General features: G+C 40.4%; 1 protein-coding gene and 1 pseudogene across 1 annotated transcript in view; both read left to right on the top strand.

The window, feature by feature from the left end:
* The window catches only part of GPKOW (G-patch domain and KOW motifs), a 7607-nt gene extending 364 nt beyond the window's left edge, over positions 1–7243 (top strand). The window contains exons 1-11 of the mRNA XM_016153296.2: positions 1–455; positions 1192–1346; positions 1445–1569; positions 3352–3461; positions 4189–4402; positions 4810–4942; positions 5623–5749; positions 5935–6058; positions 6151–6220; positions 6720–6805; positions 6890–7243. The exon at positions 1–455 is cut by the window's left edge and continues 364 nt beyond it. Of these exons, the coding sequence (XP_016008782.2) occupies positions 280–455; positions 1192–1346; positions 1445–1569; positions 3352–3461; positions 4189–4402; positions 4810–4942; positions 5623–5749; positions 5935–6058; positions 6151–6220; positions 6720–6805; positions 6890–7024 (1455 nt within the window). The 5' untranslated portion in view covers positions 1–279 and the 3' untranslated portion in view covers positions 7025–7243. The remainder of the gene's footprint in view (positions 456–1191; positions 1347–1444; positions 1570–3351; positions 3462–4188; positions 4403–4809; positions 4943–5622; positions 5750–5934; positions 6059–6150; positions 6221–6719; positions 6806–6889) is intronic.
* A 4490-nt stretch (positions 7244–11733) lies between these two features.
* LOC118608420 lies at positions 11734–11852 on the top strand (annotated as a pseudogene).
* Positions 11853–26193: the final 14341 nt, after the last annotated feature.

Here is a 26193-nt window from a genome sequence, read left to right as displayed (position 1 = left end):
TCAAACGCCTACACGAAAGAATGACTATCTGGCAATAAAGAATCCTCCTACCACGCCTACCTCCCTGAAGAACTACATTTCCCTGTACGCTTGGCGTGACGCGCGCCTATTAAGTAGAAGAGCGATGATTGCTTCCTACCGCCCCTTATCCTCCTTTATCTGTCGATGCCGCAAAGTTTTGTGGGAAGGTAGTTCTAACGCTAGTCGTCAGGCCCCAGGCAACTTGAACCCAAACTAAACTTCCCAGCAAGCAGCTCACCGGCCAGGAAGAGAAGCAAGATGGCGGACGCTGAAGATGGTGTTTTGCGGCCGGCAGGAGCTTCTACTGCCCCGATTTCATTCCACTTCAGTCGCACTTTCGCCCAGCGACGGCTGGCGAACTCGGGAGATGGCGCAGGTGTGGCTCCGGAGGAGAAGGATTTCCTGAAGACCGTGGAAGGGAGGGAGTTGCAGAGGTGAAGTGCCGGGTTTCTCATCCCTTGGAAATTGGTGCGGTGGGTGCAAGCGGGAGGGTGCAATCTGAGTTGATTGTCTTGGTGACAGTGGCCTGGAAAACCTGAATACTGCCAGAGGAAATTCGTGGAGGTGAGGAAGCGGGTATTTGTAGGACAGGTGGAGAAATTGAGCCTGATGGACGTGGGGATTGACAAGAGAGGATGTATTCCTAGGAGGCAGTGTCTTTCAGTCTTGGGGACCCTGAGGCGTATGTGTTCCGAGAAAAGGAAAGGAGGGGAGAATGACGAGACCCCTAATGTCTTAACTGATGCGGTGGGTCTTCTCTGATAGGGGGGACGGGATGGAACGGCAGATTAAGGTTGCGGGAGGCCATCATCAGCTTAATTCGGAAAGGACAGTCTGAAGGAGGGACTTGGAGAAGAGAATCAACCATCCAGGAGGCTGGTGTGGAACCTGGAGCTGGGGAGAGAGTCTGGGCTGAAGATGGTGACTTGTGGGTGATTGTGAAAGCCATGGACTGAGGACTGATCCTCAAAAGCACAATTAAAAGTTGGGGGTGGAGGAGAGAATCCAAAGAAAGTACCATCAGATAGGAGAGCAAGTCAGAACAGAGGACATGGTCCATGGGACTGGGAGTGAGTTGGGCCCTTGGCGATTTCTCTAAATGACGAGGTGTGGTTCAGAACCCAGTGACCATACTAATCTTCTGACTTCACTCCTCTGTGTCTACATCAGTGTGAAGCCCTCAGAAGCTCCAAAGGAACTCATCATCCCTTTGATCCAGAATGGCTATCGCAGGCAGCCACCAACCCAGGCCTCTGGGCCATCCACAGATGTTGAGGCTGTAATGGATAGGATGCTGTCCCAGGCTATGAAAGAGCTCATTGAGGGTGAGTGATCCCCCTTTGCCTTACCCCAGTAAAGAAAGAATGGGAGGAAAACGGAAAGATAGGGTGGAACTTCATTTCTCCCTCTCATTCTTCCTTAGAATCCAAGAAGTCTCTGGAGGAAAGAGAGAATGCAGGTGTTGACCCCATGCTTGCTATCCCCGTGATCCAGAAAGGATGCACCCCCAATGAGGAAGGGGCAGCTGGTGAACCCCGGGCTGAGACAGTAAGCTGGTCCCTCATCCCTCTCCAGCCCCAGCCTCTCTTTTCCCTGTCTACCAGGCTTGCCTCCCTGCATACAACAGGGAAAGTCTGTGTGTAAACTAGAGGCCTGCTGCCTATCCCATCATTCTTCCTTTAGAGTGTTTGAGAAACACCAAGGAGACTGACTGATGTAACTGGAGTGGAATGAGTGAGGGGGGAGGTAGATGAGGTCAGAAGTGGGAGGGCTAAACCAGGCAGGGCCTTGTGGGTCATGGTGAGGTCTTTATATTTTACTCTGAATAAAATGAGAGCCATGAGAGGGCTTTGAACAGAGAAGGGACAAGACTTATGACTTAAAGGATTTCTCTGGTTGGTGTGAGCAGAACAGACTAGTAAGTGGAGATAGAAGTAAGGAGACTAGCAGTCCAGGCTAGAGATGATGGAGACTGAGACCAGAGTGGTAGAAGTGAGGCCTGGAAGGAAAGGTAGAGTTTAGTGAGAAAGGGAATTGTAAGGTGAGTACTCCTAATGGCAGCGATGACTGAGACAGTGTCATGGAGGCAGGAAATAGATATGTGTGTCCAACAGTGAGGCAACTTATAGTGCATGTGGAGCAGATATTAAAAAATTGAGGGAGTGATGATGGGAAGTGAGAGGAAAGGTGAGAGATGTGTCTACGAAAGTAATGGAGTCTATCTTTCATTCCCATGGACCAACTTTTCACCTCTTTATTCACTTTTTTGCAATACTTTGGAGCAGGGTTTTCCTATAGCCCCAGACCAGCATCTCTTTTGACTGAAATTTTCTCATCAGCCTTCATATGTTCTCTGGTTTTTTTCATCATAAAAAAGAAAAAACTTTCACTTCACTCTCCATCCTGTTCCAGCTTTGGCCTCATTTCTCTCATTTCTCTCCTTTCACAGCCTTCCACATCTCAGTTGATCACAATGCCACCCATCCTTCCTCTCACTTAGTCTAAAAACCTTAGCATCACCTTTGACTCCCCTCTTTCTTTATTTCACACCCCGTATACAATGTGTCAGCAGAATCTTTTCATCTCCCTTTTCAAAATATGCCTAGAATCTGGCTACTTCTCTTTATCGCCACTACCACCATGCTGGTCTGAGCCACTAGCATCTCTCATCTGAACTGTTGCAGTTACTTCCTCACTGGGCCCCCTTGTGGCTCCTGCCCAGCTCTCTCAATTAATCTCTTACCACCCCTCTCTGTCTCCACATCTGTTTCAGTCAAGTTGACTTAAATGACATTTTTCACAATAACTAGATCTTGTCCTATCTCAGCACCTTTGCTCTTACTGTTCTCTCTGCTCGGAACACTTTCCTTTCTCATATTCTCGTGGCTCCCTCTGCCATCTCTCTGGTCTCTGCTCAAATATCAACTTAGTGACATTCCCTTCTCTGTCTTTCTGCATCTCCTTAACATGCTTTATTTTCCTTCAAGTAATTTATCACCACTTGACATATCACATTTTATGTATTTTTTTTTATTCTGTGTTCTGCAACTGGAATATAAGTCCCACAAGGGCAGGAGTTTTTGTCTGTTTTGTTCACTGTTTTATCTCTGGCACCTAGAACAGCACCTGGCACAGAGTAGGTGCTTTGTAAATATTTGTTGAAGGACTGAACTGAAAGAATAAAGTGAGGAATGGTGAGAGGAAAGCAAGTTACCCTTGAGCTGACTGGAAAAGAAGCATTGAGGGTCACCTAGTGAGTGATAGCAAATGCATTTCAGAGCACCCACCATAAGCAAAGCCTGACCATCTTTCCTACGCCTGAACCTATAGGTGCCAGAGGAGGCCAATTATGAGGCAGTCCCTGTGGAGGCCTACGGGCTGGCCATGCTGCGGGGCATGGGCTGGAAACCTGGAGAGGGCATCGGCCGCACCTTCAATCAGTGAGTTCTGGGGTAGCAAGGGAATAGCAGACGGGACAGTGAATGAGACCCCTGTGGTTACCACCCACCCAGAACCATCCAGGCATAGGATGGGCAAACTACCACCCTAACCAATTTAGGAGTCTTCTACTACTGCTTCTAACTCCTGTTTGCTTTTTAAATCTCTGTAACAGGATCTCATTTATGGAAAGATTGACACTCTGGGCATCAGTTTCCTCATTTGAAAAATAAGGATAACAACAGCATAGTCTTTTTAGGTCTGTTGAGAGTTGAGTGAAAGTATACACATAAAGCACTCACAGTCGGCCCTGGCCCTAAATAAGCATAGACTAGCCATTTGCTGTTATCACATGGTGTTAAAATCCCTTTGCATTTCTGAACATTCTTTTCATAAACCTTTGGCAGCTAGATGTGACCCAAATTGACATCGAGCATTTTATAATCTGTTTTTCTTGTTTGGTGTGAATATTTGAATTCCCTTGTGGAAATATTGGTGTGTTTGGTTACACTGTAGATACTATGTAATAGATGGTGTATGCAGCATGTTATTAGGTTGAACCAAATTAAATTGCCCTTTTTGTAGGTCGAAAACTGTCCTAACAAGAGATGGAAAAGTATATTCTTGACTATTTTGATAGGGTGGGGTTTGGGCAGGAGTTGGGGAGGAAAATGGGGCATTGAAGACCATCGCATCCCCCAACAAGCCCATATTCTGTGCTCCCTTCAGAGTGGTTAAGCCCCGTGTCAACTCACTGAGGCCCAAAGGGTTAGGGCTGGGTGCCAACCTGACTGAAATCCAGGCCCTGGACCCCACTGCCCCACACTGCATGTCGAGGCCAGATGAGGAGCAGGAGAAAGATAAGGAAGACCAGCCTCAAGGACTGGTGCCTGGAGGAGCTGTGATGGTTCTTTCAGGCCCTCACCGAGGCCTCTATGGAAAGGTAAGGAACCAAGATGTGCCTGGAACCCAACACAGACAGCAGGGAAAACTGATGTGAGTGACAGAGGGAGGAAGAATTAGGTTTGGGGTAGAAAGGCTAGAAGTCCTTGTCTTTTAGGCTTGCCTGGTTTATTACTTCACTTGGTAATTTAGGACCACTTGCTGGGCCTTTCCGAGCCTCGGTTTTCAACATGTCATATGCCACAAGTCCCTGAGGATTAAATGCTTAAAATATGTCCCAAGTCCCACAGTCCAGTGGGGAAGACACAGAGACTAGACCTGGTCCCTGCCCTTGGGGATCGCAGTCTGCTGAGGGAGACACAGGGGTCAGGCCTTTTGGAGGTAAGGGTGGAGTGCTTGGTTCTAGAAATACGGGTCAAGTCTACTCAACTCCTGCCTACACTTTAGGTGGAAGGCCTTGATCCTGACAATGTTCGGGCCATGGTTCGTCTGGCCGTGGGGAGCCGCATGGTGACTGTTAGCGAGTACTGCCTGCGGCCCATCTCCCAGCAGGAATTTGACAAGAACTCCTTGGATCTCAGTGAGTGAGCCTCTTACCTAGCTGGGGGAGTTGAAGAAGCATTCCTGGGGGCAGTAGGGCCTGTCTTGAGAGAGAGGTTGTTAGATCTACAGAGGGGAGGGGCAGCGGTCTGCCCAGCAGATGCACCTTCTGCTCAGAGCTCAGGAGGTGAGAACGAATATAGTGGTTTATTTAATTTAATTAAAGAAAGGTTGATCTAGTAACCCTGGGGCTTTAGCCTTTTTTCTGAGGGAGAAGAAACAGGTGTGGAAACCAGTTCCTACCCTTAGGAGGTCTTTGTTTATTTGGGTTGTTGAACTTCTCCTTTGCTAGAGAGTGAGAGTAGGCAGGACTAGGGCATGACCGGAGAGGAAGGCATTCTAGGTGTGTTGGTAGGATGGGGAAGTTTGGCAGATGCGAGATGGGTGCTGACAGAGCTCTCCAGGATTCTTACCCCACACTGGGTGGTTGACTCAGGTAAGCAATGTCAGCACAGGCTGGGGTGGTTGAGAAGGGCTTTCTGAAGGAGACCAAGACCGTCCGAGGAAGGAGAAAGTATTTTAATGCCTAGGCAAAGATGTTATGGTGAGAGGGGACACTTTGGCAAATGGGAAGCAGCCTGAGGCTGAGGCATGGCCAAGAAGGAAAGAGAGTGAGATACTGAAGTTCTTTCCTGCTTCTACCTATACCTCCTTGAACAGGCCAGGTGAGCAAAACTTCCCCAGGGCAACAGAATGGAACAGCCTCATCATGGAAGGCCCTCCGGGATCAGGACCTCCCCATCTGGTGGGAAGACTCAGAGAAGAAGCGGAAACACCTTCCAGATCGGTGGGACCCTGGGCATCTGGGATGGCAGTAGAGGGAAGGGGTGTGGGGAGGTTCCAGCAGTCAGAGAAGGCTTCTAGGGTGAGTCAGGTGCATAGAAGGAACTAGGAGTAGCATTATGGGTGGGCAAAGGCGGGGTGACCAGAATGTGCATCTGACTAAGCCTGGTGTCTATCCCATCTCCACAGACAGGATGAGCCTGCAGCCAAGAGTAAGAAAGCAGCCCCCAGGAGTCAGCACTGGTTGCACAGGGACCTGCGTGTGAGGTTTGTGGACAAGCTGCACAAGGGCGGCCAGTATTATAACACCAAGGTGGGAACCTCACAGCTTGGGTCCCCTTCTTCCCTCAGGGACCGGGCCCCCTTAACTTTTTAGAATTCTCACATCCCCTGATCTCTCCCCAGATGACAGTTGAAGATGTTCTTAGCCCAGATACCTGTGTGTGTCGGACAGATGAAGGCTGGGTCCTGGAAGGTGAGTCAGGGATGGCCACTGGGTCATTATCATCCAGGAGGCTGATCAAGACCATCTTAGGCCAAGAGACTGCCCAGGCAAAGGCTGGGAGGTTGGGCAGAGTTCGGGTTTTTTTGCAAGGCCCAGCATCCTCTAACAGAACATTAAGATACTTATCAGAGTCCTACTTTCCCCATCTGCAAAATTAGCATGGAAATGACCTATTTCTCCCTCTTGTGACTAGTGTCTTGTAGGGGTGTTCATTGAGCTCCCTGTCGCAGAGTAGGGCTTCCAACATGGTCATGATAAAGTGTCTTGTTATTACCACCACCCATCATCATTGTACAACTATCGTTAGGAAGTGCTTCTTAGGTTTTCTCATCTGAAATGGGTGTGATGGGACTCCCATCTGTCGACAGGGTACAGAGTGGCTCCAGGGAATACAGGAAAGGTCCTTCTGACAAGACCTTGACTGGGTTGGCTCTTGCTGCAGGCCTCACTCCCCTCTCCTTGTCTCTAGGAGTCAGGGAAGACATGCTGGAGACCCTCGTCCCCAAGGTGGAGGGCAACCGGGTGATGGTGGTGCTGGGGCCACATGCTGGAAGGGTGAGTCCCAGACCTGTAAATGGGGCTGGGAGCGTGTCCTGGTATCTGGATTGGCCTAGCTGACTCCACATGCCTCTACTCTAGGTGGGCTATATGCTGGGCCGGGACAGAGAGCGGAGCCAGGTTGTGGTGCAGCTGCGGAGAGAGAATCGACTGATGGAGCTTCACTATGATGCTGTCTGCGAGTACGTGGGCCCCAGTGACTCAGATGAAGACTGACTCATGGATCCACTCCATCCCCCAGGCGGTTACCAGTTCTGTACAGTGTGAAAGGCCTGCCTTTGCGAAGGTGGGGAGATCATTGTCCCATCCTGCACTTGCAGTGCAGCCCTGGGACAAGGACAGGGCACAAGATGGGTTGGCCAGAAGGGAGGCTAGAAATAAACCTAGTATTTACTAGCAGTATGTAATAAAAACCATTTCAACTACTTAGTAAAATGAAGAACTCAAATGGTATACTGAGCTGTGAGTGGAGGTAGGAGCTTTGCTAACTGAGGTGGGAACCATTCCGTTTTTCAGCCCTACCACCTTCCTTGGGCTGTCAGACAAGTTAAAGAATCCATTCACTCACAAGCTCACTCTCAGAACATAGAAGCTATGAAATCTGTCCCCTAAGCAGACACTATCGAATCTGGAATGCCATATCTCTAGACAACTTCCTGAGCAAGCATCCTAGCAGTGACTCTGTTTCTATCCTTGGTCCAGAGCAGACACCCAGAGGATATCTTGAGCTGGTGACAGGAAATGAGAGAAAGGGAGGCATTTACTCATGAATAGGATATGTTAGCAGTACATTTCAGAGGAGCCAGTTAATTTCAGGGCCTCTATTTTAGTCCCAAGACTTTAGCTTGAAGGTAAAAAGTTTTGTCTGTCTCATGTAGAAGTTCTCTGGTTGCTCCAGGTTATTGTCAAAGAATCCTCAAACTTTTTTTCTGTTTAACAGCCTGATATACAAAATCAATAAGAGAAGTCAGAGTTTTAGGCATAATTGTTTCTAAATCATCCCTAGACACTTAAGTCATTGATGTAATAAGTGGTATTTGAGTTAGGCCCCTGGTATAAAGTCCTGATGTGGCACAGCGCTGGAGAATTTAAACACCCCTAGAGCAAAGTAGTAAAGGTAAGTTACTGTCCCCAAGCAGAGACAGACTACTATTTAGAGCCGAAATGAGCTAGCCAGGCCAGTGAGCTAGTCACTGGCCTGGCTAGCTCATTTCGGCTAGCCAGGTATGGGATAATTAGAAAAACTTCCAATATTTACTAGCCCCAACATCAAGTACACTTGCACAGACTGATTTACTTTTTCATCATCCCTAATTAATTCCAGAATTCACGTTTTCAAGATCGATTAAACAGGGTTAAGGCATATAATAGGGGACAACCCCCTCACCCAGTTCCTCTGATTCTTGAGTCATTGTGATTGCATGCATTGCTGCTGGAATTCCAGGCTGGGTTGTACTTTTAATCTTGGAGGGAAGGGTTGGGATTTTCGAGGTTCCCTATCTGACATGTCCAGTAGTCAGCTTCCTGCACTGTATGTGTTTCACCCAGTCAAAAGGTCTCCTTTTTCCAAGTCATAATAAATCCATCTTAGTAACATCCTCAAGAAAGGTTTAAAACTCCTCTGGGAAGGGCACTGGGCCCCTGTGTCTGCTTTGCAACAGTTTCCATGTGTCTTTGAATTCTCCATAGACCACTCAACAAACCAGGGACCATGACCCAAACAATCTGTCCAGACTGGCTTGTTCCACATCATGGGTACTTAGCAAGATATGGATGAAGAAACATCTCCCTTTTCTGCCATGTGCCCAGATGTTTCCCTGGCAGGGTGTTGCCTCTTAAAAACTGCGTAAACACTGAGCCAGGAATTTGTGGCTACAGACTCAAGAAGCAGCTTGTCTTCCAGAGAGAAGTGAATTATTTGGGTGACTGGGATTGCTTCCTAGGGCTGAGCTTGGTGGCAGATAGATACAGATACTCTTTTGACATGCTTTCTGCAGCTAGGGCATGCTCCTACTCTCACATGGGGGCCTCTTAACTTGCATGTCTGTAGCATCACACAGATGGATAAATATCTAACATTTTGGAAAGCTACATGAGAGAGTGGTACCTCACCAAGTGTCCCTATTGATCTAATTCACTCAATAAGCATCTGTTGATCCCCTACTATATATCCCAGGTACTGCTCTGAATGCTAGAAATCCAGTAGAGAGTAAATCATTTTATCCAACAAGTATTGAGGCCCTACTATATGCTAGTCATGATTCTACATACTGGGGATAAATAGCCATGAACAAAACACAGATCCTTGCCCTCGTAGAGATGACACTCCAGTGGGGATGAGAAATGATAAATTATAAAAAGTAAATAATCTAGTACAGGGGTCCCCAACCCCCGGGGCTGTGGAGCAGTACTGGTCAGTGGCCCATTAAGAACCAGGCTGCACAGCAGAAGGTGAGTGGTGGGCGAGTGAACAAAGCTTCATCTGTATTTGTAGCTGCTCCCCAGCGCTAGCATCATCGCCTCAGCTCCACCTCAGATCAAGCATTAGATTCTCATAGGAGTACTGGTCCCTGGTGCCAAAAAGGTTGGGGGCTGGTGCTCTAGTATGTTAGAAGGTGCTAAGAACTGTGGGGGATGGAAAGGAAGAGCAGCAGGGTAAAGGGGATCTGGGATAGGCACGTGGCAGTAGTTATAGGATGGGCAGGGAAGGCTTTACTACAAAGATGACATTGAGCAAAGGGAAGAAGGCAGTGAGGGAGGGTCATCTGGAGAGTGAGTAGTCCAGGCAGGAGAAGCAGTGCAAAAGCTGTGTGGGGGCACCATTGCTATTGTACTTGGGGAAGAGTGAGGAGGCCAGTGTGGCTGCAGGGGAGTAAACGAGGGAGATGGAGGTAGGAGGCCAGCTCAGACAGGTACTGCAGTGCTTCAAGGGACACACACACATGCTCACACAGACACGCTTGCACTGCCACACTAAGTATACCTCCAGTGCTTCGGTCAGTCTGGCTGATTTCTGCTGTTGGGAACTGATCCTCCCCTGGCTATCCAAAGGGGCTGCTGGAACATCCTAGAAGGATTACCCCTCTATGAATGCCACTCAGGGTACTTTCCTCAAACTTGGAAAGCATCTCCCTTCCCAGGCCTCAGGGATCCTGACTTTCATGCACCCCTGGTCTTTTACGACTTTTTTGGGAGAGTTATCATTGCCTGCAGATCCCCAGACACCAGCAGGTAAAGGAGAAAAGCATTAAACGTGTCCTCTGGTTTCCTCGCAGCGTCTCACAAGAGGACTAAATGCTACAGCTTTGCTCACTAATCTTTTAGGAGTTCTGATTTTCCTCATAACCTCATCCCATGCAGTAACAACTTTTCATATTTGGGGCTCTAAGAGATGACTTTATGCTCCCTATCAGAAATATCGCAGTGACATGCACATGGAAAGAAATGGTTGTGGCGTATGAAGGCAGAAGAGAGGGGTTGTATTATTTCTAAAATAGCATGTATATACCTCTGAAACCATCACCACAGTCATGATAGTAAACATCATCACCTGCAAAACTTTCCTCTGCCTCTTGTTAATAATCCCTTCTTCCTGCCTTACCCCCACCCTTAAACAATCACTGATCTGCTATTTAGTTTGCACTTTCTAGAGTTTTTTTTTTATAAATGAATCATTGAGTATGTACTCTTTCTGTCTGACACACTCTACAAACTTATTGGAGATTCGTCTATGTAGTTCCCTGTTTATTCGCATATCACAAAATCTACCTCTTTAAAGTGTGCAATTCAATGGTTTTAGTACATACACAAGGTTGTATGTACTATCTAATTCCAGAACATTTCACTACCTCTAAAAGAAATCCCATGCCAGTTAGCACTCTATTTGTCACTCCCCAAGGCCCTTGGCAACCACTAACCTATTTTCTGTCTATGGATTTACCTATTCTAGATATTTCATATAAATGAGTCATATAATATGTGGCCTTCTGTGTACGGCTTTCTTCACTCAGCATAATATTGTCAAGGTTCATGCATGTTATAGTATGTATCAGTACTTCATTCCTTTGTGTGGCTTAATAATAATTAAGCCACAAAAAGGATAATAATCTCCATCTCTGTTGATGGAGATGGGTGTACGAGTCTTTGGACATGTATTTCCTTTTTTTGTGGGTAAACATCGAAGAATGGAATAATTGGATCATGTAATAAGTATATGTTTAATGTTTTAAGAGACCACCAATATTACTTCCAAGTATCCAGCACAATGTGTAGCATATAGTAAACTTTTAATGAATGATTGTTGTATAAAGAATAATTGACTTTATGACAAAAAAAAACAAAAAGAAAAAAAAAAAGAAAAAAAATAGAATAATCGACTTTATGACAAAAGAAGCCAAACCGGCCAAACTATCAAAGATGGTTGTACCATTTTACATTCCTACCAGCAATGTATGAGAATTATAGTTCCCCTACATCTTCACTAGTTTTTTGGTATGGTCAGCATTTTTATTTTATCCATTCCAATATATGTTTCTGGTATCTCAATGTGGTTTTAATATTTTCATATCTCCAATGACTGGTGATATTGAGCATCTTTTCATGTGTTTATTGCCACCTGTGTATCTTTTGTGAAGAGTCTGTTAAAATTCTTTGCCTATTTTTTTAAATGGGCTATTTGTTTTCTCATTGAATTTTTTAAGTTATTTTATTTTTAATTTTTATATTTTAATTAGAGTTGACATTTAATATTTTATATTAGTTTCAGTTGTACAGCATAGTGGTTAGATTCTCGTTGAGTTTTGAGAGTTCTTTATATATTTTAGATACAGATACTTTATCAGATAAATGCTTTGCAAGTATTTTCTCCCATCTGTGGCTTGTGTTTTTATTTTCTTAACAGTGTCTTTTGAAGAACAGAAATGTTCATCTATGGCCATGCCACCCTGAACAAGCCTGATCCCATCTGATCTCAGAAGCTAAATAGGGTCAGGCCTGGTTAGTACTTGTATGGGAGACCACTTAGGAAGACCATGTACTGTAGACGTAAAAAATTAAAAATAACGGATCGTAAGCTAACAAGGTCCTTGTAGTCTGTGAGGTCAACCAAGGGTTACTTTACCTAAAAAGAAAAAAAGAAAAACGTTCAATTTTGATGAAGTCAAATTTATCAATTTGCTGTTTTTGGATCGTCCTTTTGAAGTCATATCTAAGAAATCTTTGCCTAATCCAAGGTCATAAAGAGTTTCTAAAACTCTTGTAGTTTTAGATTATAAATTTAGGTCTTTGATCTATTTTGGATTAATTTTTGTGCATGGTGGGAGGTATGGATCCAGGCTCATTCTTTTGCTTATGGATGTCCAACTATTCCAGCATCATTTGTTGAAAAGACTATATCCTTCCTCCACTGCATTGATTTGTGCCTTTGTCAAAACTCAGTTATTTACCACGGTGAAAAAAAAATCAGTTGTCTATATATGTAAGGATTTATTTCTGGACTCTATTCTGTTCTATTGATGTATTTGTCTATCTGTATGCCAATATTATGCTTTGGTTACTGTAGCTTTATAACGATTTTTAAAATCAGGTAGAGTTAGCACTGCAACTTTGTTAGTCTTTCGCAGAGTAGTGTTGGCTATTCTTGGCCTTACATTTCCATATGAATTTTAGAATGTTTGTCATTTTCTACAATAAAAGAGCCTACTGAGATTGATTCAAATATACAGATCAATTTTGGAAGCTTTGACATGTTAATAACATTTGGCCTCATGGCTCATGAACAAGGTCCATTTTTATATGCCTCCTTTAATTTCTCTCAGCAATTTTTGTAATCTTTGGTGTATAGGTCTTGCACATCTTTTGTCAGATTTATCCCTAAGTATTTCTTGTTTCTTCATATTATTGTACAAGTTATTTTTAAATTTCAATTCCCAATTATTCATTGCTAGTGTATGGAAATATAGTTGATTTTTATACATTGATCATATATCCTACAACCTTGCTAAACTTATTCATTTTATTAGCTTTTTTATAGATTCTGTTAGGTTTTCTACTAGATAACCATGTTGTCTATGAATAAAGAGAGTTTTACTTCTTCCTTTCCAATCTGGGTATCTTTTATTTCTTTTTCTTGCTTTGATGCACTGTCTAGAATCTTCAGTACAATGTAAAATAACAGTGGTGAGAATAAATATCTATCTTGTTCCAGGTTTTAGGGGAAAAGCATTCAGTCTTTGTCCATCAAGTATAATGTTAATTGTAGGGTTTTTTTCTCTCCAACATACCTGTCAGTTATTAAACAAACATTTATTACCAAGCAAGCTCAATACATTCTAATCATGAACCTATTTGTAAACTCATTAAAGTCCCAACTTCCTGTCCTTCTAGGGACTCTGGTCATACCTTGAATCAAGAGTTCCCCTATGGTGAATGAGACAGTACTCTAGGGGCAGAGTTCTGTTATTTTGTAGTACCGGGCAACCAGTGGTTCACAAAATATAAACCCCAGACCAGCCACATCAGCATCACCTGGAAACAGAGTAGAAATGTAGTTCTCATTCCCCTCACAGACCTGATGAATTTGATCTTCTGGGGTTGGGAACCAACCCTCTATTATAACAAACCCTCTAGGGCCTTATGATGTGAGCTCCAGTTAAGAGCTGCCCTTCCAAAAACAATGGCAGAGGTAGGTCTGTTTCAGGGTCAAGCTTTGGGCAACACCTCTAAGAACAAAGGCCACAGTCACAAACTAGACTCTCAGGTTTGTTAATACAAAATGTAGAGGACTTTGAAAATAGGCAATCTGCATCTTTTTCTTTCAAGGAGCTTTTGTAATTTTTACAAATTTAGTTATGGCAAGAACACAACATGAAATCTACTCTCTTAAATTAATTTTAAGTATATGAGGCATTAATGACTATAGGTTAAATAGTGTACAGCAGATCTCTACAGTTTATTCATCTTACTTAACTGAAACTTTATGCCTGCTGATTAGTAACGCCCCATTTCCATCTTCCCCTGCCCCTAGCAATCACCATTCCAGTGTTTGATTCTATGAATTTGACTATTATGGATACCTCGTATAAGTGGAATCATGCATCTTTCTGTGTCTGGCATACTTCACTTAGCAAAATGTCTTTAACATCCATCCAAGTTGTCACATATTATAGTATTTCTTTTTTTGAGGCTAAAAAGTATTATATGTATACACCATATTTTCTTTATCCATTCATCTGTCGACGGACATTTAGGCTATGTCCACATCTTAGCTATTGTGAATAATGCTGCAATAAACATGAGAGCACTAATATCTCTTTGAGATTCTGATTTCAATTCCTTTGAATAAATATCCCAAAGTAGGATTACTGGATCATATGGTAGTTCTATTTTTAAATTTTTGAGGAACCCGCATACTATTTGCCACTGTGGCTGCACCATTTTGCATTCTCACCAACAGTGTGCAAAGGTTCCAATTTCTTCACATCCTCACCAGCACTTGTCTTTTGTTTTATTGATGATATCTATTCTGACAAGTGAGAGTTAATATTTCATTATGGTTTTTATTTGCATTTCCCTAATGATTAATGGCTATGAACATTTTTCATATACCTGTTGCACAGATACTCTTCATCAGATTGAGGAAGTTATTTCCTGTTCTTGCTTTCCTGAGAGTTTTATCAGGAAATGATGTTTAATTTTATCAACTTCTTTTTCTGCATCTACTGAGATGATCATATTTTTTTTCTTTTGTTTGTCAGTATGGGAAGTTACATTGATTGATTTTTTTTAATGTTAAAGCAACCCTGCATTACTGGGATAAACTACTCGGTTGTGATGTATTATCTTTTTAATATATTTTTGGAATTGATTTGCTAAAATTATGTTTAGAATTTTTGCATCTGTGTTCATAAGGGATGTTGGTCTTTTTAAAAATTTTTTCTGTAATGTCTTTATCTGGTTTTGGTATCAGAGTAATACTGGGCCCATTGAATAGCTGGGAAGTATTCAAATTTTTGGAAGAGTTTGTGTAGAGTTAATATTATTTCTTCCTCAAATGCTTGTTAGAATTCACTAGCGACACCAGATAGGCCAGGAATTTTCTTTCTAGGACGGGTTTTAACTATAAAGTCAATTTCTTTAATAGATATAGGGATATTCAGGTTTTCTATTTTTTAAAAAAATGTAGTAAAATGCACAACAAAGTTTACTATCTTAACTATTTTTAAGTGTGCAGTTCAGTGGCATTGAGTACATTTGCATCGTTGTGGAACCATCATTACCATCCATCTGCAGAACTCTTTTCATCTTGCAAAATTGAAATTCCTTACTCATTTTTTCCTCTCTCCAGCCCCTGGCAACTATCTATTTGTTCTTGAGTGAGTAGTAGTCATTAGTCTTTGAGAAATTTGTACATTTCAACTAACTTATGGAATTTATTATCATACAGTTGTTCACAATATCCCTTTATCCTTTACAGTATCTGAAGAATCTATAGTGATGTCACTTCTCTCATTCCTGATATTGGTAATCTGTATCTTCTCTCTTTTTTAAATAGGTCGTCATGTTTATCAATTATATGAATCTCAATTAGTCAACTTTTGGTTGAGTTAATTTTCTCCATTGTTTTCCATTTTCTATTTCCATCAATTTCCACTTTCATCTTTATTACTTCCTTTCTTCTGTTTACCTTAGGTTTACTTTGCTCTTATTTTTAATTTTTAATTTTACTTTATTATTAGTTTCAAGTATACAGTACATTGGTTAGACATTTGTATAATTTATAAAATGATCCCCCTAATTGTTCTTTCTCTCCTCTGGCTCTCCACCTAACCATTACATTAATGCTAGCTCCAAGCCCTATCCCATTCTCCCCATCCCCTGTAACCATCTATCGACTACTAATTTGTACTTCTTTAATCCTTCACCCCATTCCCCTAGCCCCCCAACTCCCCTCCCCTCTGGCCATCCTCAGATTGTCCTCTATATTTATGAGTTTGTTTTTGATTAATTTGTTCTTTTCGTTCCTTAGATTCTGCAGATGAGTGAAATCATATGGTATTTATCTTTCTGTCTGACTTATTTCACTCAGCATAATAACCTCTAGGTCCATCCATGTCATTGTGAATGGCAGGATTTCATTTTTTTAATGACTCAGTAATATTCCATTGTATATATGAACCATAACTTCTTTACTATATTCCTGCTGATTTCCTGCCTACCTTTTCTATGAATCATGTAGATAAGAATAAGGAAATCTTCAACTGTAGTTGTTGATTTGTCCATTTCTCTTTACAATTCTATCAATTTTTTGCTTCATATATTTTGAAGCTCTGTTATTAGGTACATAAATGTTTAAGATTATAATTTCCTCTTGATAAATTGATCCCTTTGTCATTATGAACTAGCTTTCTTTATCCCTAGTAATATCCTTTGCTCTGAAACCTATTTTTTTCTGATATCAATATAGCAATTACACCTTTCTTTTACCTACTGTTAGTATGGCATATCTTTTTCCATCTTTTTATTTTTAACCTATGTGTGCATATATATATATGTATTTTTTTTAATAATCAAATATTTATTGTACTTTTTAAAATTACCTACAGCACCTGGTCTTCCTAGATGGTCTCCCATCCAAGTACTCACCAGGTCTGACCCTGTAGCTTCCGAGATCAGCCGAGATGGGGCACGTTCAGGATGGCATGGCCGTAGACTGTGCCTTTATATTTAAAGTGCATTCCTTATAGGCAGCATATAATTGGGTCATGCTCTTTATTCAATCTGACAATCTTTGTCTTTTAACTGTGGTATTAAGGTCATTTATCTTTAATGTAATTAATGTGGTAATATGATACGATATGACAAAGTATGATCATATCATGTCGCTATTTATTTTCTATTTGTTCCATCTCTTTTTTGATCCTTTGTCCCACATTTTCTGACATCTTTTGGATTAATCATTTTTTTATGATTCCTTTTTATCTCCTGTGCTGATTATTTTATCTATAACTCTTAGTTTTATTATTTTATTGTTTGCTCTCTAGGATATGTAGAATATTTAAATTATAGAACCAAAGAAAAAACAACTGTTATCATACGTTGGTCCTGTGTGCCTTGCTTTACCAAAATATCTGACTTTTCTAGAAGAGATTACTGTAATTCACAACTTCGGACATGGGTAAAATTAGGATGTTTTAAGAATAACTATAATTCATTTTTTGCTTTTTCAACATTTGCTCTTTACATTTATTATCTAACAGAATATTAAAATAGGTATATAAGCATTAGTAAATAGTGCTTATTTAAATAAATTATGGCATCGTTGCTCCATCATTAAGCTTTTGAAACTTTAACAATTGTATATAACTGTCATTTTTTAGTTTTATTTCTTATTACAAGATATAATTTATTGTGATTCAAAATTTTTTTAACGATTTGGATTCTGAAGTTGTCTATATGTCTGTATTTTCTTTGTTTGAAAGATTCTTTTGGGTTTTGGAATATAATTTGTATATTTAATTTTTTTATGGTATAATTCAAAGGACTGTATAAACTGGTCTTTTGTTAAATAGCTTTTTAAAATTGAAAAAAAAGTATACACCTTAACTTATAGTATTCTTCGTTAACTGATACTATACCCCTTTGTATATTATATAAGGACCTTACAGTAATAAATTTCCATTTGTTTCTTCCTGACCTGTTGCTATTGTTTTCATGAATTTTACTTTTACGTATGTTATAAATACCACAAAATCTTATTTTTTATTAAATGGTCAGTTATCTTTTAAAGAGATATAAATAATATGAAAAATATCTCATATGTTTATCTATGTAGTTACCATTCCAGTGCTCTTCATTCTGTTCTATAGATCCAGATTTCTATCAGGTACCATTTTTCTTCTGCCTGAAGAATGTCCTTTAATGTTTCTTGTAGTGCAGGTCTAATGGTATTGAATTCTTTCAGCTTTTTCATAACCGAATCTATCTTTATTTTGCCTTTGTTTTTGCAAGACATTTTTGCCAGGTTTATAATTCTAGGTTACCAGTTTCTTTTTCAGTACTTTGAATATGTGATCCCATTCTTGGTTTCTGGTGAGAAACCAACAGTAAATCTTTTTTTTAATTAAGTTTATTGGAGTAACATTGGTTAATACAATTACATAATTTTGAGGTGTACATTATAATTTCACATCTGTATATTCTATTGTGTGTTTACCACCCAAAGTCCAGTGTCCTTCAGCTACCATATATTTGATCATTTTTACCCTCTTCACCCTCTTCCTAAACCCTGTATTTGACCCCCTCTAGCCTTTCTACCTCCTCCTTCCTCCCTGACCCCACTAGTAACCACTAGTCTATAGACCTCTGGTAACCACTAGTCCATTGTCCATGTCCATGAGTCTCTGTTTGTTCTGTTCATTTGTTGCTTTTAGGTTTATGTCCTACATATAAGTGATATCTGATTTTCAGCTTTTTCTGTCTGGCTTATTTTGCTTAGCGTGATTATCTCGAGGTACATCCATGTTGTCAAAAAAATGGCAGTATTTCATCTCTTCTTATGGCTGAGAAATAATATTCCATTGTATATATGTACCACAGCTTCTTTAGCCAATAATCTATCATAGGACACTTCAGTTGCTTCCATGTCTTGGCCACTGTGAATAATGCTGCTATGAACATCGGTGTGCAAATATCTTTATAGATATTAGTTTTCAAGTCTTTGGGGTAAATACCCAGTAGAGGGATTGCAGGATCATATGATAGATCGATTCTTAGTTTTTTTGAAGAACCTCCATACTGTTTTCCATAGCGGCTGTACCAATTCACAGTCCCACAAGCAGTGTATGAGGGTTCCATTTTCTCTGCATTGTCTCCAACATTTGTTATTACTTGTCCTGTTGATTATAGCCATTCTAACAGGTGTGAGATTGTATCTCACTGTGGTTTTGATTTGCATTTCCCTAATAGCTAGTGATGTTGAACATCTTTTCATATATTTGTTGGCCATTTGTATGTACTCCAAGGAGAAGTGTGTGTTCAGGTCCTCTGCCCATTTTTTGATTGGATTGTTTGTTTTTTGTTGTTGTCATTGAGTTGTATGAATTCTTTGTATATTTTAGATATTAGGCCCGTATCAGAGGCGTTACTTGCAAATATATCTTCCCATTCAGATAGTTATCTCTTTACCTTGTTGATGATTTATCTTGCTGAACAGAAGCTTTTTAGTTTGATGTAGTCCCATTGATTTATTTTTGCTTTTACTTCCCTTGCCTTTGAGGTCAAATTCATAAAATCCTCTTTACGTCCAAGGTCCTTGAATTTAGTTCCTATGTTTTCTTTTATGCATTTTATTGTTTCAGGTCTTACATTTAGGTCCTTAATCCATTTTGAGTTAATTTTGGTGTGTGGTGATAGACAACAGTCTAGTTTCATTCTTTTGCAAGTGCCCTTCCAGTTTTTCCCAACACCATTTATTGAAGAGGCTTCCTTTTCTCCACTGCACTATTTGGCTCTTCTGTCGAAAATTATTTGCCCATATAAACATGGATTTATTTCTGCACTTTCGACTGTTTCACTGGTCCATGTGTCTGTTTTTCTGCCAATACCATGCCATTTTGATTCCTTTCACTTTGTAGTATAATTTGAAGTTGGGCAGAGTATTGCCTCCAGCCTTATTCTTTTTTCTCAGGATGGCTTTGGCAATTCAGGGTCTTTTGTGCTTCCATAAAATCTGATGATTTTTTTGTTCTATTTCTTTAAAAAATGCCAATGGGATTTTGATGGGGATTGCATTAAATCTATATAATGCTTTAGGTAATAAGGTCATTTTAACTATGTTGATTCTTTCAATTCAAGAACATGGAATATCTTTCCATTTCTTTGTATCTTCTTCAATTTCTTTTAACAGGGTCTTGTATTTTTATTATATAGGTCCTTCACATGTTTCATTAAATTTATTCCTAGGTATTTTATTCTTTTTGTTGTAATTGCAAAAGGAATTCTTTTTTCTACTTCTTTTTCTGACACTTTGTTATGAATTTTTGAACGTTGATTTCGTATCCAGAAACTTTACTGTATTTGCTTATTGTTTCTAGTAGTGTTCTTGTGGAGTCTTTAGGGTTTTCTATGTAGAGAATCATGTCATCTGCAAATAGTGACAGTTTGACTTCTTTGTTTCCTATTTGGATGCCTTTCATATCTTTATCTTGTTTGATTGCACTCTCTAGGACCTCCAGTGCTACATTGAATAAGAGTGGTGATAGTGGACAGTCTTGCCTTGTCCCTGATATTAGAGGGAAGGTTTTTAGTTTTTCTCCATTAAGTATAATGTTGGCTGAGGGTTTGTCATAGATAGCCTTTATTATGTTAAAGTACTTTCCTTCTATGCCAATTTTGTTAAGTGTTTTGATCACAAATGGATGCTGTATCTTTTTGAAGGCTTTTTCTGCATCTATTGCTATGATCATATGATTCTTATTTTTTAATTTGTTTATATGGAGTAACTTTTATTGAAGATCTCTTGTGTGTGCTGCTTTCAAGATTCTTTTCATGGATGTGTTTCCATATTGTAGTGATTTGCACATCTGCTTTACATGCAGAAGGTCCTGGGTTCATGCCCCAGTGGAGCCATGGTCCATGGTCTACTGCCATGCCACCCTGAACAAGCCCGATGTCTGATCTCAGAAGCTAAACAGGATCAGGCCTGGTGTCTTTTCTACCCCTTTCTCTCTCCTCTCCTTTTGGGACTCTCATTACATATACATGGGTACATTTGATGATGTTCCACAAGTCTCTGATGTTGTATTCATTTTTCTTCATTCTTTTTTCTTTCTGTGCCTCAGATTGGATAGTCTTAGTCTTAAAGTTCAATGACATTTTTTTTCTGCCAGCCCAAATCTGCTGTTGAGCCTCTCTAGTCTAATTTTATTTCAAATATTTCATATTTATTTTCTTTTTCATATATTATTTTGATACTCAATCATTTTAACTCCTGGATTTCTCTTTGGTTAATTTAAAAATTTCTATACCATTGATAGTCTCTATTTGGTAAGACATTGCTATTAATCTTCCCTTTAGTTCTTTAGACATGGTTTTCATTAGTTTTTTAAGTATATTTGTACTAGTGACTTAAAATCATTGTATAGTATGTCCAGTGTCTGGGCTTCCTTGGGGTCAGTTTCTATTTACTGCTTTTTTTTCCTCTTGTGTATGGTCTGTGCTTTCTAGTTCCTTTGCAACTTTTAATTCTGGACATTTTAAATAATGGAGCAGCTCTGGAATTAAAATTCTCTCTTTTTCAGGTTTTGTTATGGTTACTGTTTGTTGTTTTGAGTTGCTGCTGTTTCTTTAGTGACTTTTCTGAACTAATTCTGTAAAGTCTATATTCTTTGTTTCATGTGTCTAACAAAGGCTCTGCTTTATTAGCTTGTTGGTCAGCTAATGGTTAGATAGAGATTTCCTTAAATTCCTTGAACTAATAAGTCTTCAGCCTTTGCCTAATGTTTCTATGTGTGTGCTGGAGCATGCCTTAAACTCTCCAACAGGTACTTTACCACTCTGCCTCAGCCTTTACTCTTGCTTGCACAGAACCTCAAAGTCATTCAGAGATGAGAGCTTAGGGCCTCCTCAGTTCCTTCCTGGGCATACTTATATCCCTGGATACACACATGCATGTGGCCTTCTAGAGTCTCAGGAATATGTTAGAACTTTTCGGAGCTTCTCTGGACATCTCATTCCCCAGGTTTTTCTTTCATGTATTTTTATCAGCTTCTTATTTGCTCTGTTATCACCACCTCAGGCAGCTGAGATGTTAAAAAGTGGCCACTAACTTTTTTTGTCTTTTTTGTTGTTGTTTATTCTTTTTGGCCACCAATTGTTTTTTGAAGAGCCTATTCAAACTGAGAGATTTCTGAGTCAGTCAAAGAAAGACAAGCCCTTTGTGGGAGTATCCATGGAACTGCTGTACAGTTCAAGAATGACAGTTCTCTGGCCTCACACCCATTAGGATGGCTACTATTAAAAAAAGAAAATAACAAATATTGGTGAGAATGTGAGAAATTGGAACCCTTGTGAGCTATTGGTAGGGATATAAAATGGTGTGGCTGCTATGGAAAACAGTATAACATTTCCCCCAATAAATTAAAAACAGAATTATCATATGATCTAACAAGTCTACTTTGAGATATATATCAAGAAAAATGAAAGTGTCATGTTGAAGAGATTTTCCATACCCATGTTCATAGCAGCATTAATCACAATAGCCAAAAGGTGAAAGCAATCCAAGTGTGCTTCAATGAATGAATCAATAAGCAAAATGTGATATATACATACAAAAGAATATTATTTGGTCTTTAAAAGGAATTAATTCCAACACATGCTGCAACACAGATTAACCTTGAAGATATTATGCTAAGTTAACTAGGCCAGTAACAAAAAGACAAATACTGTGTGATTCCACTTATATGTGGTATCTAGAGGAGTCAAAGTCATAGAGTAGAATGGTGGTTGCCAGGGTAGATGGAGAGTTGTTGTTTAATGGGCATAGAGTTTCACTTTTGCAAGATGAAAAACTTCTGGAGATCTGTTTCACAACAATGTGAATATACTTAATACTACTGAAGTATGCACTTAAAAATAGTTAAGATGGTAAGTTCTGTTATACATATTTTATTATAATTAAAAGTACATTAACACCTACTATATGCCTGGCATTCTGGTTCAGCTTTGTATACCCAATGCCTGCAGATAGTGGTGGTCCTCATCTTTTCCTCTCAGCAACATTGGGCAGCATCATTTGACTCACTTCTTAAAACGCTTTTTCATTTGACTTCTGGAAATCTTTTCTTGGTTCTGCTCCTGCCTCACTAGCTACTCCTACTTGGTCTTTTGCAGGTTCCTACTCATTCCCCTGACCTCTGTACTTTGGGAATGCCCCAGGGTTCAGGCCTCGACCCTGTCATCTACATGTACTTTCTAGGTGGTCTCCAGTCTCCTGGCTTTAAATAACATTGATATTCTGATGGGTCCTAAAATTGAATCTCCAGCCTATACCTATCCTGATCATCAGTCATATCCAATCACTTATACAACACCTCTACATGATATTTCATAAGCATTTCAGACTACACACACACACACACACACACACACACACACACCTCCCACTTTCCCCTCTGAAATCTGTCCCTCCAGCTGACTCCCAGGTTAATTAAAACCTTTTGAGTCATTCTTAACTTCCATCTTTCTCACACCCTATATCCAATCTGTCAACATATCCCTTCAGCTCTACTTTCAAAATATTTCCAGAATACATCATATCTCTTCCTATTAGGTAGTTAGTCAGGCATGGGTGACAGGAGCAAATGCCCTGCTCTGTAACCATAGAAACTTCCCTTGAAGACCTTCCTTAAGTAACTCCCAGAAACACCTCCCTCTTAGGCTTATAAATTACCCCAAATCCTAGAGAACAAAGGCCATAAAGGCTGCTGGCTAAACCAGCTATAAATGCATGTGCAGAAAATACTGCCCATAACTTCAGCCTCATTATACCATCATTATAACATTATGACTATGCCTGGAAGTTCATGAATCTAATTATAACAAACTGAATTCTGGGTAAGCACAGGCAGCTATAGGCAAAGGGTTATATAGCAGCCAAATGTCAGTCAAGGTGACCTCACACAGGGATCATCTAGAACCTACCATCACAGCCCAGATATAAACAGACCTTCCATCTCTGCACAGGTACAGCTCTCCTGGCTTCACCTCCCAAATTCCACAAGGCTGCAGTCTTCCCTAGCATAACCAGTCTCTTTCTAAAATGTACTTTCAATAACTCTTACTTTTTCTAAATCTCGCCGACCTGTAATTCTTTGCTGTGTCAGTGGGGAAGAACCGAGAGACAACACTTAACATCACCGTCCTCCACCTCTTTCTCCCAGATACTGCTAGGGTGGTGCCGGATTTCACCTCACCACAATAGTGACACTCCAATGCTCAAAATATAAGCTACCAAAACCATTGCCTTATTTACTGCAATAGCCTCCTAACTGTCCTCCTTGCTTTCCCTTCCTATGATCCCCTCTGAGTTTACACATAGCAACCAGAGCTATTTTGAAAAGGCAAGTCTGGTCATGCCTCTCTCATCTACTCCAAACCCCTCAAATGGCACCCTGTAACACTCAGAATAGGAGCCAAAGCCCTTAAAATGGCCTGCAAGGCCCTGCCTGATCTTACGCCAACCCATACCTCTGTGATCTCACCTGCCGAAGTTGCACTGATATGCTTACTATTCATTCTGCCCATAATGCTCTTCCCCCAGATTTCCAGAGCTCACTCTTTTACTTCCTTCAGGTCTCTGCTCAAATATCACCTTATCACAGAAGCTTCTCTGACCACCTCAAATAAAATAGCAACCCCTGCCCCTACTTAGCCCTTCCTGTCTCTTAATCTATTTTATCTCCATAATGTGTGTGTGTGTATGGCTGTGTCATAAAAATGACTCTGTGGACAAAAAAGTGCCCACATATTAAACCTGGCCATCTCAGGGGAGGCTAGCATGTCAGGTCCTATAAACTCAGAGATTAAAATTAACCACATAGGATGGTGCGAAAATAAAAATTTTTATCTAAAATGTCATGGTGAGTAGTTATATCCTGGGCCTGTAGCTTTCTTGACAAAGGTCAATGTTTACCTTAAGTTGTAGCCGCCAGCCCCCGATAGACAGATGGACCACCAGAAATCAGTGAGTTATAGGAAACACACTCTTTATTCAGCCAGCTGGGTCTTCCAGGGGTATGCAGACCCCAAATTAAGCAGCCCCAAAATGTGGAGGTGCAGGGTTTTTAAGCCCTAAACTCCATTCTTCATCCTGTTTGAACACACGAGTTTATTTTTCTTCTTTTTACTGTCAACCCACAGGTCAGTTGTGCAAGTGGAGGGTGCAGAAGCAGAAAGCTTATTGTTAGAGTGTTATGTTCCCATGGGTTATAGCCTATGTTCCCTGCTCCCATGGGCTATCCCAAGCAGTAATTTTCCAGCCAGCACAAAGTAAGCCTATTTATTTACTGTCTTTGTGTATCTAAGATAACATACCCTTAAAATGTCAGAATAATTCCTTTTCTCTAGAACTCTCAGGGCACAACCCGCTGCACCAGAGCACAGATCACAGAACCCTCATTGTTTTCTTGTCACCAGCACACCATATCTATGTGCTGTAAATGTTAATTATTAACTATCCTGTGCCTACCAATGTAAAAGAAGTATATGTCCCTTCGTTTTACTTTTTATCCAATCCCAGAGATTTCCCTGCTTTGCTTTCTCCCACTCCCTTAATCTACCGCCAATGGATTTCATGTAACTCTCCTTACATCGCCTTCGATCCTATTGTATAAAATAAGCTGTAAAACTGCCATTCTCCAGAGCATTTTCTTAATCCATTGAGACTTTGCTTCCTGGTAATTGTCAGTTTAGCTCAAATAAGCTCGCTAAAACTCTCTACAGGTTTGTCATTTCTTATGTCAACAACTCAGAAGGATGTGAATATTGTTCAACTTACTGTTCTATTCCCAACACTTAGTACAGTGTGCCTGGTGTTGTAGACACTCAATAAATGTCAAATAAGTGAATGAATGAATGGCCAATGATTAGTTGTTAAATGAATGCACGTGGAAATCAGGATCCTACTTTTCAAAACATCAGAGTAAAACTTAAACAATTCCTCAATCCATAAACAATCCATCTTCCAGGATACATTAAAGAAGGATTAATTCAGTGAGTCATACCTACAAAAGCAGATGAAATGTTCCAAGGAGGGGCTGTAATATTAAAGTTGGCCCAACTGGGTCTGAGCAGTCATGTTTAGCTTCAAGATCCATGCTTTGAGAAAGATTTTGACTGAGATGTAGATACTTACAACTTATTCCCAGAAATCTAGAATGCCTAAATATTCATCCAAGTTTGTGTTTCTTCAACAGGCTACTCGGTCATCAGAACTTGGTTCTTTTTGATCCTTCCTCATAACAACTTTGTTATGGAATGTGTATCATTCCTCATCTGGTGACTGTCCTGTTAATATACAGCATTAGATAAATAACCAGACCACTGGTTTAAAAAGCAAACTAAAAAGGATTTAAAGACTTAGCAACCCATCTTAATTCAAATAGATGTTAAGCCCTATTTTTGCCCTAGGAAAAAAAGGTGAGGTAAACCATCACTTTGCAGGTGAGGGTGTGACAGTACCTTGATAACCAGAAGCTTTAACAGCTTTGATTAGTAGCTATCGGTGTGATATGAGTAGATCTGAGATCGCTGAGGGTCCCTGTGACCCTTTCAAGGGGCCTGGGGGACAAAAGTATTTTCATGACACTAAAATATTATTTGCCTTTTTC

This window comes from Rousettus aegyptiacus, unplaced genomic scaffold (genome assembly GCF_014176215.1).
Source record: "Rousettus aegyptiacus isolate mRouAeg1 unplaced genomic scaffold, mRouAeg1.p scaffold_m13_p_9, whole genome shotgun sequence".
Taxonomy (NCBI): Eukaryota; Metazoa; Chordata; class Mammalia; order Chiroptera; family Pteropodidae; genus Rousettus; species Rousettus aegyptiacus.
This window is presented reverse-complemented; position numbering and strand designations above follow the sequence as displayed.